A 14,528-nucleotide genomic window follows, 5' to 3' on the forward strand; every position below is an offset into this window, starting at 1 on the left:
CTTGCCTTGCAGCCTAGGTTGGCTTTAATCTTGCACTCATCTCAGAGTTCTGGGAGAAAAGACCTGATAGGCCTGACCGTTTCTTTTTAATTTTATTTTTAGGATTTTATTTATTATGTATGCAGTGTTCTGTCTGCAGATCGACATATAGGCCAGAAGAGGGCACCAGACCTCATTACAGATGTTGTGAGCCACAATATGGTTGCTGGAAATTGAACTCAGGACCTCTGGAAGAGCTCTTACCATTGAGCCAACTCTCCAGACCTTGACTTCCTCTTAAATCACATGTTCATGGGGAGAGGGGTACATCAGTGTATACGGGGTCAGAGTACAGCTTCCAGGAGTCGGTTCTCTCCTTCCATGAGGACGGATGGCAGGCTTGATGGTAAGATTCTTCAAGCCTTTAGTAATAACATCACTACTATAGATTAGTTTCAAAGTAGTTTATTTAAATAATTACTTGGCTTAGCTGTATGTGGTGGGTACCATTTAAAGGATGTATGTATACCCCTAGGATCCTGTAAATCAGCAATTCTCTACCTGTGGGTCAAAACCCCTTTAGGGGTTGGAGGAGACTTCACGGGGGTAGCCTAAGACCATTGGGAAAACATTTACATTATGAGTCAAAACAACAAAATCAGTTATTTCAATAACAATGAAACTGATTTTATTGTTGGGGGTTACCACAATGTGAGGAACTGCATTTGGAAGATTGAGAACCACACCTCTAAATAGTATCTTGCAGTACTACACAAAAATATAACAGGTTTGAGTCCAATATTTGAAGGCAGCTGCCGATTTTGAGTCTGTGTTGAATGTGTTTGTCTTGACCAATGTAAACTGAGTCTTGACTCTCTTTGACGAGCTTTGGGAAATAGTGAAAATAAATGTGTTTCTTCCACACATCTTTAATCCCAGCACTCAGGAGGCAGAGGCAGGCGGATCTCCAAGTTGGAGGCTAGCCTGGTCTACAGAGTGAGTTCCAGGACAGCCATAGCCACACAGAAAAACCTTGTTTTGAAAAACTGAAAAAAGTAATTTTTCAAAACCCAAATTCTACCCCAAATAAATCTACCAAAATGGGATTCCACAGGGGAAAGGTATCAAGGGCCCGGGGAGAGAGGTGGTGAGACACTGGGGCTAAGCCAGCTTCGTGCTCTGCTGGAATTCTGAGGCTTGGTAAGCGTGGAACTGGGACGTTCAGATGTAGTGCTAGGGTGTTCCGAGGGCGGGGCTAAGCCTAACAGGGCCAAATGTTGTGCAGGTGGGGTGGAAAAGTAGATCTTCTGCTCTTCTGAGTACCGTTCTGCAGGAGTCACGGCATCCCGGTAGGTCCAGTCACGCCAATGGAAATTGAAGCCTTCAAGCAGAGTGATGCGGCCAGCTCTTGTAGGCACACAATCAGGGGGCTTTCTGGGTGGCAAATTTGGCACTTCAATCCCTGGCAGCAACATCACCCCTCGGATAGCAAACCAGTCACCAAATCAGGGGTGTATGCACACACCTGCTATGTACTGGGGAGAAGGGAAAAGCAAGGCAGAGTTACAGAGGCCATTTTGACACTAAGTCCAGCTATCATTATTGAAGCTTTTTTTTCCTTCAATTTATTGTTATGTGCAAGCTGTATCTACAGAGATAAACTTAAACTCACAGAGATCGGCCTGCCTCTGCCTCCCGAGTGCTAGGAGTGCCACCACCGCCTAGCTCTTTTCCTGGTTTTTAAGAAATTATTACTGTGCATATATGAATGTACCTATGTGGCTCAGAGGACAGTTTCATGGATTTGGCTCTCTCTCCTTTACATGGGTCCCAGGGGTCAAACTCAGGTTGGTATGCTGGTGTGGCACACAGTGCCTTTACCCCCACCTCACTGTCCTGTCTTCTCTTCACCACCTACTCAGAAAGATTCTAAGGAATAAGGACGGGCTCCCTTGAGCCCTGACTTGCATTACTCCACCCTGGATTTTCCAGAGACAGCCAGGAAACACAAAGTTTTAAGAACAAAGCAGTCAAGCTGGGCAGAAGTTGCATATGCCCCATCCTCAGGAGGCAAAGGCTGGAGTTTTTTGTGAGTTTGAGGTCAACCTGGTCTACACAGTTCCAGAATAGCCAGGTTATTTATCACACAGATAAATCCTCTCCCCAAAACAAACAAATAAAACAGATCCTGTCCGGCTTGGATGCCTGTGCTTTAAATCCCAGTACTCAGAGGGCAAAAGTATCTTAAGGAGTTCAAGGCCAGCCTACACAGTGAGTTCTAAGACAGCCTCAAGTGTAGAGACCTTGTTCAAAAACAAAAATAGAGCAGGAAGAGGTGAGGTGACTCAGTGAGGGAAGGTGTTTGCAGCCAAGCCTGACAACCTCGGTTCATCCCCAGGGACCCACATGGTGGAAGGAGAGACCTGACTCTAGCAATTATCCTATGGTCTCCATAAGGGCATGCAGAACACAGTAAAAAAAAAAAAAAAAAAATTAAGATTTATTTATTTAGTTAGTTTTTTTTGAGATAGGGTTTCTCTGTAGTTTGGAGCCTGTCCTGGAACTCACTTTGTCTACCAGGCTGGCCTCAAACTCACAGAGATCTCCCTGCATCTGTCTCCCTAGTGCTGGGATTAAAGGCGTGTGCCCCCAAAAGCCCGACTTATTTTTTTTTAATGTATACAGTGTTCTGCTTCCATGTATGCCTGCATGTCAGAAGAGGGCACCAGATCTCATTAGGGATGGTTGTGAGCCACCGTACACTTGCTGGGAATTGAACTCAGAACCTCTGGAAGAGCAGCAGTCAGTGCTCATAACTGCTAAACCATTTCTCCAGAGAGATTTTTTTTTTGTTGTTTTTTTTTTGTTTTGTTACGAGACAAGCTCTCTCTGTAGCTTTGGTGCTGGTCCTGGAAGTAGCCCTTGTACAACAGGCTGGCCTCGAACTCACAGAGATCCACCTGCCTCTGCCTCCCAAGTGCTGGGATTAAAGGCAAGCGTCACCACCACCCGGCTACAAGAGAGATTTTTAAAATATTAAAAGGACCCAGGCTTTTGAACTGTGATGTCCTCAGGTAAACAAGAAAGCAGGCGGCCTATTTGTCAGGACCACAGATACTTTGTCCTGGGTTATGTATCAACGTCAGGAAAGGAAGGTGATGTAATGTGGAACCTCACAGGGATACTTGGAGGGGCTTTTACTAATTTTCTCTAAGTCCCCACTCATTCATTCACATGTATTCTCTAACCTTGGTCCCCCACGGGTCAGCATCCACATCTTGTCTTTGGTAGTAGTAAGCAGCCCCGGCCACATGGGCTGCAGTCTGGGCTAGAATCTTAGGGCGCCGATGGGGTGAACCACATAGTCAGCAATGACTTCTATTTGCCGTTCTGGAAACTTCTGGAACAGAATAAGGGGCTCCTGTTAGCATGATGGGAGTCACAACTGTTCCACGAAGGCATAAGATGTGTATTAACATGGCCCTGGATCATAAGCCCATGGTTTGGTTTTTTGAGACAGGGTCAGAATGGCCTTGAACTTGCTATACATTGCAAAGATGATAATCTTGCCTTTACCTCCCTACTGTTGGGATTCTCCAATAAAAGCCATATTTCAAGGGAAAACATAACTTTAACCTCTATTAAAAAAGAAGTCAGTCCTGACAGACCTTGCTTATAAAACCAGCCCTGGAGAAGCAGATCCTGAGTGCTTGCTAGTCACACCCACATGTCAAGTTCCAGATCATTAAGAGATTCTGCCTCAAAGAGTAAGGGACTGAAGAAATGGCTCAGTAGCACTTATTGCTCTTGTAATCGATACAGGTTCAATTCCCAGCACCCAGCGTGGCTCGCAGCAATCCATAACCCAAGTTCCAAGGGATCCAACATAGTGCATATGCAGGGAAAACATTCATCCACATAAATTCTTTATTTATTTTTTATTTTTTTCATATAAATTCTTTATAACAAACAAACAGGCCAGGCAGTGGTACCACAAGGTCGTTAATCCCAGCACTCTGGAGACAGAGGCAGGTTGATCTGTGGGTTCCAGCTTGTTCCAGGATAGCTAGGGTTGTTACACAGAGAAACCCCATCTTGAAAAACGAAAACAAACAAACAAACAAACAAAAGAGAGAGAGAGAGAGAGAGAGAGAGAGAGAGAGAGAGAGAGACTGAAGGTAAACAACACCCAAAGAACACCGTTTGGCTTCCATATTCTCACAAACATGTATGTTCACTTACACATAAAGAAAAATAAATTCCCCCTTTTTATTATTTTTTTAAAAATTTTTTTATTGATATTTGTTGAGCTCTACATTTCTCTCTCTACCCCTCGCTGCCTCTCCCCTCCTGCCTTCAATCCTCCCCCAAAGTCCCCATGCTTAAAATTTACTCAGGAGATCTTGTGTTTTTATACTTTCTACTTCCCATGCAGATTAGATCTATGTAACATGTAAGTCCCTCTTACTGTCTACATTGTTGTCTAAATTCTCTCGGATTGTGGTTTGTAGGCTGGCTTTCTTTGCTTTATATTTAATAACCACCTATGAGTAGTACATGTGATAATTGTCTTTCTGTATCTGGGTTACCTCACTCAAAATAATGTTTTCTTGCTACATCATTTTCCTGCAAAATACAAGCTGTCATTATTATTTTTTTCTGTTGTGTAGTACTCCATCGTGCAAATGCACCACATTTTTTATTTTTATTCATTCTTTGGTCGAGGGGCATTTAGGTTGTCTCCAGGTTCTGGCTATGACAAACAAGCTGCTATGAACATAGTTGAGCACATGTTCTTGTGGCACGTTTCGGCATCCTTTGGATATAGACCCAAAAGTGGAATTACTGGTTCTTGAGGAAGGTTGTTTCCTAATTTTCTGAGAAATCACCACACCGACATCCAAAGGGGGAACACCAGCAATTCAGAAATGTTCCCTTTTCCCCTCAACCTCTCCAGCATAAGTTGTCATCAGTGTTTTTGATCTTGGCCATTCTTACAAATGTAAGATGGAATCTCAGAGTTGTTTTGATTTGCATTTCTCTGATGACTAAGGATGTTGAACTAAGGTGGGGGCAGACACTGCGACCACAGTGCACATGTGGAGGTCAGAAGAATCTGGGCCTCGGTCCTCTCACTCTGCCATGTGGGTCCCAGAAATCAAACCCACGTTTCTGGGCTTGACCACAAGTGCCTTTACCTCTGAAGAACCTCACCCGCCCAGTAAAAGCTATTTATTAACCAAGAGTGACATGGAGCCCACGAACTGAGGGAGTGTATTTTGTCTGTTATTGAATAAAAATCAACTAGGGAGTCAGAGAGGAAAACAAAACCTGATATCTCAGGGTTGGAGACAGGTAGACAGTCACAAATTCCAGGTCAGCCTGGTCTATACAGTGAATTACGGCCATCCAGGTCTATACCTGTCTCAGACGCAAATAAACAACAACACAAAAACAAAGAATTACCCGAGGAGGCCAGGCAGGCATGGTGGTGTACAAATGTACACTGAGCATTTGGGATGTTAAAAAAGAAGAAAGCCTCGTAGCAGAAGCCAGTCTATAAGCTATACAGAGAGGAAAAAAAAGCAAAAAACCCTAAAATGACCAGAGATTTCTAAAACCCATAGTTCTCATCTTCTACTTGACCTGGTTCATCAGAATCTCTTTGGAGGAGGCCTGGAGATTTTAACGGTCTCCACAGAGATGCTTATTTATTCCAAAAGCAAGCAGTCCTCAACAGGAGGAAAAATGGAACCGTCTTGTTTTAGGATGTTTTCTTTACGTGTTTGAGTGTTTCGCTTGGATGTATGTCTGTGCACTCTTTGCACGTCTGGTGTCTGTGAAGTCTAGAACAGGGCTTTGGATCCTATAACTGGAGTTAATGGTGGTGTGAGGACCTGACTTTGCAGACTCCATTTTAAAGAGGGGGCATCATCTTAAGCCATATAATGAGGGGGGATCTCAGCTCAGATATGTGCTGATATCGCAATTTGGATGGATACCCTGAAAATAGTCAACTAAGGAGCTAGAGAGCAGGGCCATAAACCTTACGGGGGTTCAGATGTTCCTAGGAGGCAGCCTGCCCTTGAAGATACATTGTCAGTTATTAATGGCTCTTTGTTAGGGTTTTTGTGCCCAAAAACTGACCAATGGTTTCAGAGACTACTTTGCCCTATGCCCTCCTTACCCAAACCCAGGATGACAGGACATGAACGCCCCTTACTATGGCATTTCCCCTTTAAAAGTTCCCCCCTTCCCAGGTTCAGGCTGCACTTCTCTCACCCACTGCATTGCTGTGGTAGAGGTATAGTCCAAACTCAAGTTTGAATATTAAAAAACCCTCTTGTGCTTTATATCAGAATCTGTCAGAATCCGGTTTCCTTTTGGGGATAATAAACTCAGGCATAACAATGGCTGTATGGCTTTAAGCTGTCATGTGTGTGCTGGGAACTGAACTTGGATCCTCTGTAGAATAAGTAAATTTAACTGCTAAACCATCAGAGAGGAAATGGAAATAGTTCTTTTTAAGCACTAGGGATTTTACTATGATTTTCTCACTTAGATGTAACTGCCTGCTAAGTTAGCTAACTTGAGCTATCTGCCATTTAAAACTTATTTCAAATACTGTAAGGGGTTTCCAACAACCTTATTTTATTTTTATTTTTATTTTTTTGGTTTTTAGAGACAGGGTTTCTCTGTGGCTTTGGAGCCTGTCCTGGAACTAGCTCTGTAGACCAGGCTGGTCTCGAACTCACAGAGATCCGCCTGCCTCTGCCTCCCGAATCCTGGGATTAAAAGCGTGCGCCACCAACGCCCGGCTCAACAACAACCTTATTTTAGAACCAAAAGTTTATTGAGTGCACAAGAGATCATGCCAGCCTGGATAGTAACAAAATCCACATGCAGTGTGACCAAAAGTCTGTCCTCATTTTATAGCCATATATTTATTAACTTATTTACGGGCATGAACCACGGCACACGGATCAGTCAGTTCCCTCCTTTCACGATGTGGCACCTAAAGATGAAATCAGATCATCAGGCTTGGCAGGAAGTGACCTTATCCACTGTGCCATTATTGAACTATCCAACAGCCAGAGAGTTCCTAGGGTGACAGATTCTAGATGCTACACTCAAGCACAGAAAGTATAATTAAAAATAAAATAAAATAAAAAAACTATAATTAATTTCTTGTTTCGATTTGTTGAGACCTTAACCCTGCTGTGTGGCCAATATGACCTTGAAATATATTTTCCAGCCTCTACCTCATGGATGCTGGGATTGCAGCATGTGCTGCTACATCTCTCTCAGAATTCCTTGTTGCTGCTCAACAGGTCTGATTTTACACTCTCAACTACATGGGGAGAGATAAGGGATTTCAAATTCCAACTGGTTTGGTTGGTAGTAGTCTTCTTACAACCATAGCATAATAAACTGACAATTTCTTATTTTTATTTTCAAAAAATAGCGTGTCTTTGCTCACAGGACTTTCTTTCCTTTTTTGAAGGGAAGGTGTCTCATTAAGAAACCCAGGCTGGGGCTGGTCAATGATGGCGCACACCTTGAATCGCAACTCTTGGAAGGCAGAGGCAGGTGGAGCTCTGAGTTCGAGGTCAGCTTAGTCTACAAAGTGAGTTCCAGGACAGCAAGGGCTGTCTCAAAAATAAATAAATAAATAAATAAATAAATAAATAAATAAATAAATAAATAAATAGGGCGAGCGAGAGGAAAAGAGAGGGGAGGAGAGAAAGAAGGTGAGAGACAGCGTGGGAGAGCAAAAGAGAACAAGAGAGAACAAGAGAGAAAAACAAGAAAAGGAGAGAGTGTGGGAGAGTAAAATAGGGAAAAAGAGAGAGAGAGAAGAGATAGAACGAGAGAGACTAAGAGAGTGAAAGAAAAAGGAAGAGAAAGAAAGAAGAAGAAAGAGAGCACGGGGCAGTGGTGTATGCCTTCAATTCCAGCATGTGGGAGGCAGAGACAGGTGGATCTCTGTGAGAAAGAGAGCAAGAGAGAGGGGGCTACGGCTTCTCTCACCCTATAGCTCCAGGCTCTTCAGCATCCCTCGCACACACCAGTCCAGAAGGCGTGTGGTCAAGTTTATTACGGCAGTGCTCCTACTTTCCCATGCCTGTATTATTTCCTTTCCAGACATCTCATTAAGTGCCTGACTAAAGCCTCTTGAAGGAGGAAGGGCTATTTTGGCTTGTGTTTGAAGGGACACTGTCCACCGTCACAGAAAGGCTTGGTGCCCAGTGGTTCCACGGTGGCGGGAACACGAGGCTGCTCGTTCACATGTCAGTACCGCCTATATTCAGGGCCAGTCAGTGTTCCTACCCACCAGTTAATCCGCTCTGGAAGATTTACACACACCCAAAAGTGGGCTCCCCTGGTGCTCTGGGCATTTTATGACCCATTCGAGTTTGGCAATTAAAATTAAGCATCACAGTGTCTTTCTGACTCATGCTTCTAGACATTCACTATAAACACTATAAAAAATAGGCAATTGTTGCGATAAGAATGAAATGTTTAATGTTTGTCTAATCGATAATCATATGACCATTGTATGACTTAAATTAGCCACTGTTTTTGTTTCTACTTTACTATGAGGACTGGAGATGTAACAAGATTAAATATATTTTGGTTCATGTAATTACAAGTTAGAGAGCAAGTATTTGAACTTCAATTCTTTGAAGACCATAAGGCTTATTACTATGTTAAATATAGATTATAGTGTGTATATTTCCTCTTTAACCCCCTTTAAGACATGTTCTCTACTGGACTAGCATCAAACATGCTCTTGAACCGGCCTTGAAATTCTGAACCTCCTGGCTCTACCTCCTAAGAGTTTAGATTCCTAGCATGCATGCAAAACACACCTGGCTCTTTTTTACTTTATTAATTTTGAAGACAGATCTCACGTGGCCCAAGCCTGCCCAACTGAGGGAGGCTTAGTTTTGTTTGTCTGTTTGAGACACGCTTGCTATGTAGCTCAGGCTAACCTTGAATACATGGCCCACATTTTCTCAGCCTCTTTACTGCTGGGATTATGAATAGTGCCCCTATAACTGGCTAATTGTGTATACTGGCTAGTCGTATATCAACCTGATACACAAAGCACAGTTATCTGAAAGGAGGGAACCTTAACTGAGAAGAAACCTTCATAAGATCCAGATGTAAGGCATTTTCTTAACTAGTTATTGATGGGGGTGGGTCCAGCCCATTGTGGGTGGCTCCATCCATGGGCTGGTGGTCCTGGGTTTTATAAGAAAGGAGGTTGGGTAAGTCATAAGGAGCAAACCAGTACACAGTACTCCTTCATGGCTGACCAGCCCACATCATAGTCAACAATGCGCAATCCATTGCCATCAGTGCCTTGCAGCTTTGGTCCTTTTTTGCGCCTCTTCCGAAGGGACTCTGAACCTCCTTCCTGGCGGCATCTGCTCCAGACAAGTAACTTCAGACATCCACCCTTGGAGAGAACTTGAGCTGCCACCACCGCAGCAACGAGGGAGAGGCTGACTTACAAATTTTTTTTCATGGGAAAATTTCCATGTTTAATGTAAAAGGCTGAAAGCATTGGATTATTTACATGTGGGTTAGAAAAGATGGCAGCGCCCGAGCGTCTTCCTGAGGGGCTGTGAGAAGACAGTTCATTTAAACCCCATTAAATAGAGGCTTCCCGTTCCGAGGAGGAGCTCACGATAGGCGCCATATCCAGGCCCTTGATGCACGAGCACCAGCTTCAGATCAGGTCAGCCACATTCATGGGCATCTCGTCTATCTGGGTGGAGTAGTACTGCTCTACGTCCCTGAGGATGCGGATGTCATCGTTCTTCACAAAATTGATGGCCACACCCTTGCGGCCGTAACGCCCTGATCTCCCGATTCTGTGAATGTACAGTTCTCTGTTGTTGGGCAGGTCGTAGTTAATGACGAGGGACACCTGAGGGACATCCAGGCCGCGAGCCCAGACATCTGTAGAAATGAGCACTCGGCTGGCACCTGAGCGGAACTCCTTCACGATGGACTCGCGCTCCTTCTGGGGCATGTCCCCGTGCGTGGATGACACAGTGAAGTTGGCTTCTCTCATCTTCTCTGTCAGCCAGTCAACCTTCCTCTTGGTGTTGCAGAAGATGACAGCCTGGGTGATGGTCAGCGTGTCGTAGAGGTCACACAGAGTGTCAAATTTCCACTCCTCTCTTTCCACCGCCACGAAGAACTGCTTGATGCCTTCCAGAGTCAATTCATCACGCTTCACCAAGATGCGGATGGGGTCGGTCATAAACTTGTTGGTCATCTCCAGGATCTCGTGAGGCAATGTGGCACTGATGAGAACCACCTGTGTGGCTGGCGGCAGGTGCCTGTACACATCGTAGATCTGCTCCTTGAAACCTTCGTTCAGCATTTCATCAGCCTCATCCAAAACCAACATCTTGATAGCCCGTGTCCTTAAACTTCTACGGCGAATCATATCAAAGACACGTCCCGGGGTGCCTGCCACAACATGTTGCCCACAGTCCAGCTTCCGGATGTCCTCCCCAACATTGGTGCCCCCAATGCAGGCGTGGCACTGTACGTGCATGTAGTCCCCCAGAGCCAGCAAACCCTTCTGAATCTGTACAGCTAACTCTCTTGTTGGAGCCAAGATCAAAGCCTGCGTTTCTCGAACCTGGATATCCAAGCACTGGAGGACTGAAATGCTGAAGGTGGCCGTCTTACCGGTGCCAGACTGAGACTGTGCTATGACATCTCTCCCCTTAATTATCTGCTTCATAGCGCGCTGCTGGATTGCTGAAGGCTTCTCAAACCCGTAGGCGTAGATGCCGCGCAGTAGGTCCTCCCGCAGGCCCATGGTGTCGAACGTGGGGGTCACGTCCACCTCCTCGCTGCTCTCGAACTCCACTTTGGTCATGTCCTCCTCTTTGAGCAGCCGCTTCCGCGCGGAGCCCATCGTCGCCATGGTGGTTTGGCCTCCAGGAATCCGAGTCCACCGAGAGGTGAAGAGCGTGAGCGACAGCGGCCTGACCTACAAATTTTTAAAAGTTCAATATAGTGCAATGCAAATAATACAAGACACTGTCTCAAAAAGAATAAATTTAATTTTAAAATAAAATCATTATTTATGATGAGACTCTCAGGTCTCAGGTTTCTTTTGTATTAGACAAATACTTTTTCTGAGTATGGTATTTTCTTACACTCTAAATTTTGTTTTGCTTTTTATTTTTTGGGACAGGGTCTCCTGGTCCATGTAGACCAGGATGCCCTCCAACTCACAGAGATATGCCTATCTTGGCCTCCTAAATATTGTGATTAAAAATGTCCACCACTAAAGCCCTGGCTTAAAACTTTTGTAAATGAAAATTTTCAGTCTTTTTCTTAAGTCTGTTGCTAACATAAGAGTTATTTGGCATGTGTAAGCCAACAAAACACAAAGAGCTCCGGCAAATAAACAGCAAACCAATACGCAAGCCAAGCCTGCAGATTCGCAGACTATTCTGCTGTTCCACTCCAGATTTCGGTCCATAGAATATTTCTATACTACACTAACGTCGCAAAAGCACTATGGGAACATTTATTTTATTTTATTTTTTTGGTTTTCTGAGACAGGGTTTCCCTGTGGTTTTGGAGCCTATCCTGGAACTAGCTCTTGTAGACCAGGCTGGTCTCGAACTCACAGAGATCCGCCTGCCTCTGCCTCCCGAGTGCTGGGATTAAAGGTATGCACCACCACCGCCTGGCACTATGGGAACTTTAAAAAGAGTTCAACTTACACAGGTCATAGGTTTAAAGTAGAAAAGAATGTCTAGGAAACATATTTACTTTAAGAAAAAAGAAAGGCAAGCCAGGCGGTGGTGGCGCACGCCTTTAATCCCAGAACTTGGGAGGTAGAGGCAGGCAGATCTCTGTGAGTTCGAGACCAGCCTGGTCTACAGAGCTAGTTCTAGGACAGGCTCCAAAACCACAGAGAAACCGTGTCTCGAAAAACCAAAAAAAAAAAAAAGAAAAAAAAAAAGAAAAAAGAAAGGCTTGGATGTGGTGGCACACGCCCTTAATCCCAGCACTCAGGAGGCAAAGGAAGGCGGATCTCTGTGAATTTGGTGCCTGCCTGGGCAACAAAGAGAGTTCTAGGACAGCTAGGGCTGTCACACAGAGAAACACTGTCTCAAAAACAAAACAAAAAATAAATAAATAAAAACAAAACAGTTTAAGAGAAAATGAAAGGTTTTGGGTTGTCTCTGTTATTTAAGATGACTCAATTTCAGAGAAACTGAGAAGCCTGCTGCAACCATACAGGCTGGGCTGCTAAGGATGAGGAGGTGTAGAGAATCTGGAGTAAGTCTCAATAAACTGTACCACAATTAAGAAAAACACAGACACAGATATAGGGGTTCAACAAGACGTCCAGAACAGCAAAGCAGTCAGCCACTACCACTTACCTCTCTGTCAGTTCGAGTATGGAGATCCTGCCTCCAGGAATCCTCAGAATGAGACTGGCTGAGAGCTGTCTCCTCCTGTCTTATATTCCTCTCCAGTGCTGGGATTAAAGCCATGAGACACTACCGCCCAGTTCAATAGCAAACTAGTCTGGCTACTTGGATTAAAGGTGTGTGATGTCACTGCGTGGTCTGTGAGGCTGACCAGGCTTGGTTGCAGGTGCCTTTAATTCCCCTATACAGGGAGCAGAGGCAGGTATTGTCTCAATGAGTTCAAGGCCAGCCAACACAGGGAGTTCTAAACCAGCTAGAAGTGTAGAGACCTTGTCTCCAAAACAAAAAGAAATAGAGCAGAAAGAGTGAGGTGACTCAGTGATCGACGGTGTTTGCAGCCAAGCCTGACAACCTCGGTTCATCCCCCGGGACCCACATGGTGGAAGGAGAGACCTGACTCTAGCTGTTGTCCTTTGGTCTCCATAAGGGCATGCAGAACACGGTGATTTAATTTATTTTTTATTCATTTATTTACTTATATATTTATTGGTTTTTTGAGACAGGGTTTCTCTGTAACTTTGGAGCCTGTCCTGGAACTAGCTCTTGTAGAACAGGCTGACCTCGAACTCACAGAGATCCACCTGCCTTTGCCTCCTGAGTGCTGGGATCAAAGGCGTGCGCCACCACCGTCCGGCCTGGCCTCCTATGTTCTTAAAACTTTGTGTTTCCTGGCTGTCTCTGGAATATCCAGAGGCAGAGTAATGCAAGTCAAGGCTCAAGGGAGCCCTTCCTTATTCCTTAGAATGTTTCTGAGAAGGTGGTCAAGATGAAGACAGGACAGTGAGGTGCGGGTAAAGGCACTGTGTGCCACACCAGCATACCAACCTGAGTTTGACCCCTGGGACCCATGTAAAGGAGAGAGAGCCAAATCCATGAAACTGTCCTCTGAGCCCCATAGGTACATTCATATATGCACAGTAATAATTTCTTTAAAATGGGGGAAAGGCCTGGGCAGTGGTAAAACACTCCTTTAATTACAGCCTTCAGGACAGAGGCAGAGGCAAGCGAATCTCTGTGAGTTCAAGGCCAGCCTGGTCCACAAGAGCTAGTTCCAGGACAGGTACCACTACATTCTCCATTACATCACTCATTCTGAGCATTTGGGGACAGAAACAGGTACTCAGTGAGAAGCACCTGTGCATGGGCACATACAAACCAGGCCTGCGTGTCCTTTCCAGGATGGTCCAGGGCCTGGCTTTATGCACATCACAGTCTCGCTAATGGTTGGTTTGTCATTTTACTTCCTCTTAGAACTTCAGAACACCCTTTCTAGCCTGGAACCCAGCAGCTCTCAGTCCCATACCCACAGCCTTGGGCAAGAGGATCTGTTCCTTCAGGGCCCCAAGGTTTGGGGAGTGACCTGTGAGGATTTGTAAGAAGGATGAGCTAGATGAAGCGTCCATCCGGGGCGGTCTTCTCACCCCTCCGCTATGTGACCTCTTTCCCGAGGCATCTCGCTGTCCAGCCATTCCTGCTCCTCAGCTAATTTAAAATAAAGTGGCTTGGCTCTCCCTGGTGTGCTTTTTGCGTTTCTTCACCCACATGAGATGGATTCTGCTGGACATTTCCTTCTCACCTCACTGCTTTCTGTGACCTCTGCCTCTGATTTCTGGCATGTATAGATACACGTTTGACTCCAAGTTCAGGTGAACTTGGAAAGCAATGATTTCCCCATTGTGGTGAGTAGAATGGGTTCAGATGTTGGTCTGAGGCAGTATTGATGAGATCGCAGAGGAGTGTGTGGTACCCTGGTGGGCACTAGATCTAAGCAGTCACACTGTCAGACTGCTTAGTGTAATGATATTTCATTTATATTTCAGTAAATAAAGCTTGCCTAAAGATCAGAGTGTAAAACAATCACCCTGGTAGCCTCACTGACCAGACAGTGGCATCACACACCTTTAATCCAAGTAGCCAGACTAGTTTGCCATAAAAACCAATCAGTAGTGATACACGCCCTTAATCCCCGCCCTAGAGAGGACTATAAAACAGGAGGGAGACAGCTCTCAGCCAGTCTCATTCTGAGGAGTCTGGAGGCAGGATTGCTCTTCTAGGACTGACAGG

General features: G+C 44.9%; 1 protein-coding gene and 1 pseudogene across 1 annotated transcript; both read right to left on the reverse strand.

Annotated features, from left to right (window-relative positions):
* Nucleotides 1-1,070: 1,070 nt before the first annotated feature.
* LOC130884325 (cyanocobalamin reductase / alkylcobalamin dealkylase-like) lies at nucleotides 1,071-9,688 on the reverse strand (annotated as a pseudogene).
* Nucleotides 9,674-10,936, reverse strand: LOC130883947 (eukaryotic initiation factor 4A-III-like). The gene has a single exon (XM_057784788.1). It carries the CDS (start codon nucleotides 10,934-10,936, stop codon nucleotides 9,719-9,721), a length of 1,218 nt encoding a protein of 405 aa, XP_057640771.1. The 3' UTR covers nucleotides 9,674-9,718.
* Between the last annotated feature and the right edge of the window lie 3,592 nt (nucleotides 10,937-14,528).

This window comes from Chionomys nivalis, chromosome 11, assembly GCF_950005125.1.
Source record: "Chionomys nivalis chromosome 11, mChiNiv1.1, whole genome shotgun sequence".
Lineage (NCBI taxonomy): Eukaryota > Metazoa > Chordata > Mammalia > Rodentia > Cricetidae > Chionomys > Chionomys nivalis.

Bases quoted from the DNA above. Each gene is read 5' to 3' on its own strand.
- LOC130883947 (XM_057784788.1), bottom strand. From the start codon at position 10,936: ATGGCGACGATGGGCTCCGCGCGGAAGCGGCTGCTCAAAGAGGAGGAC.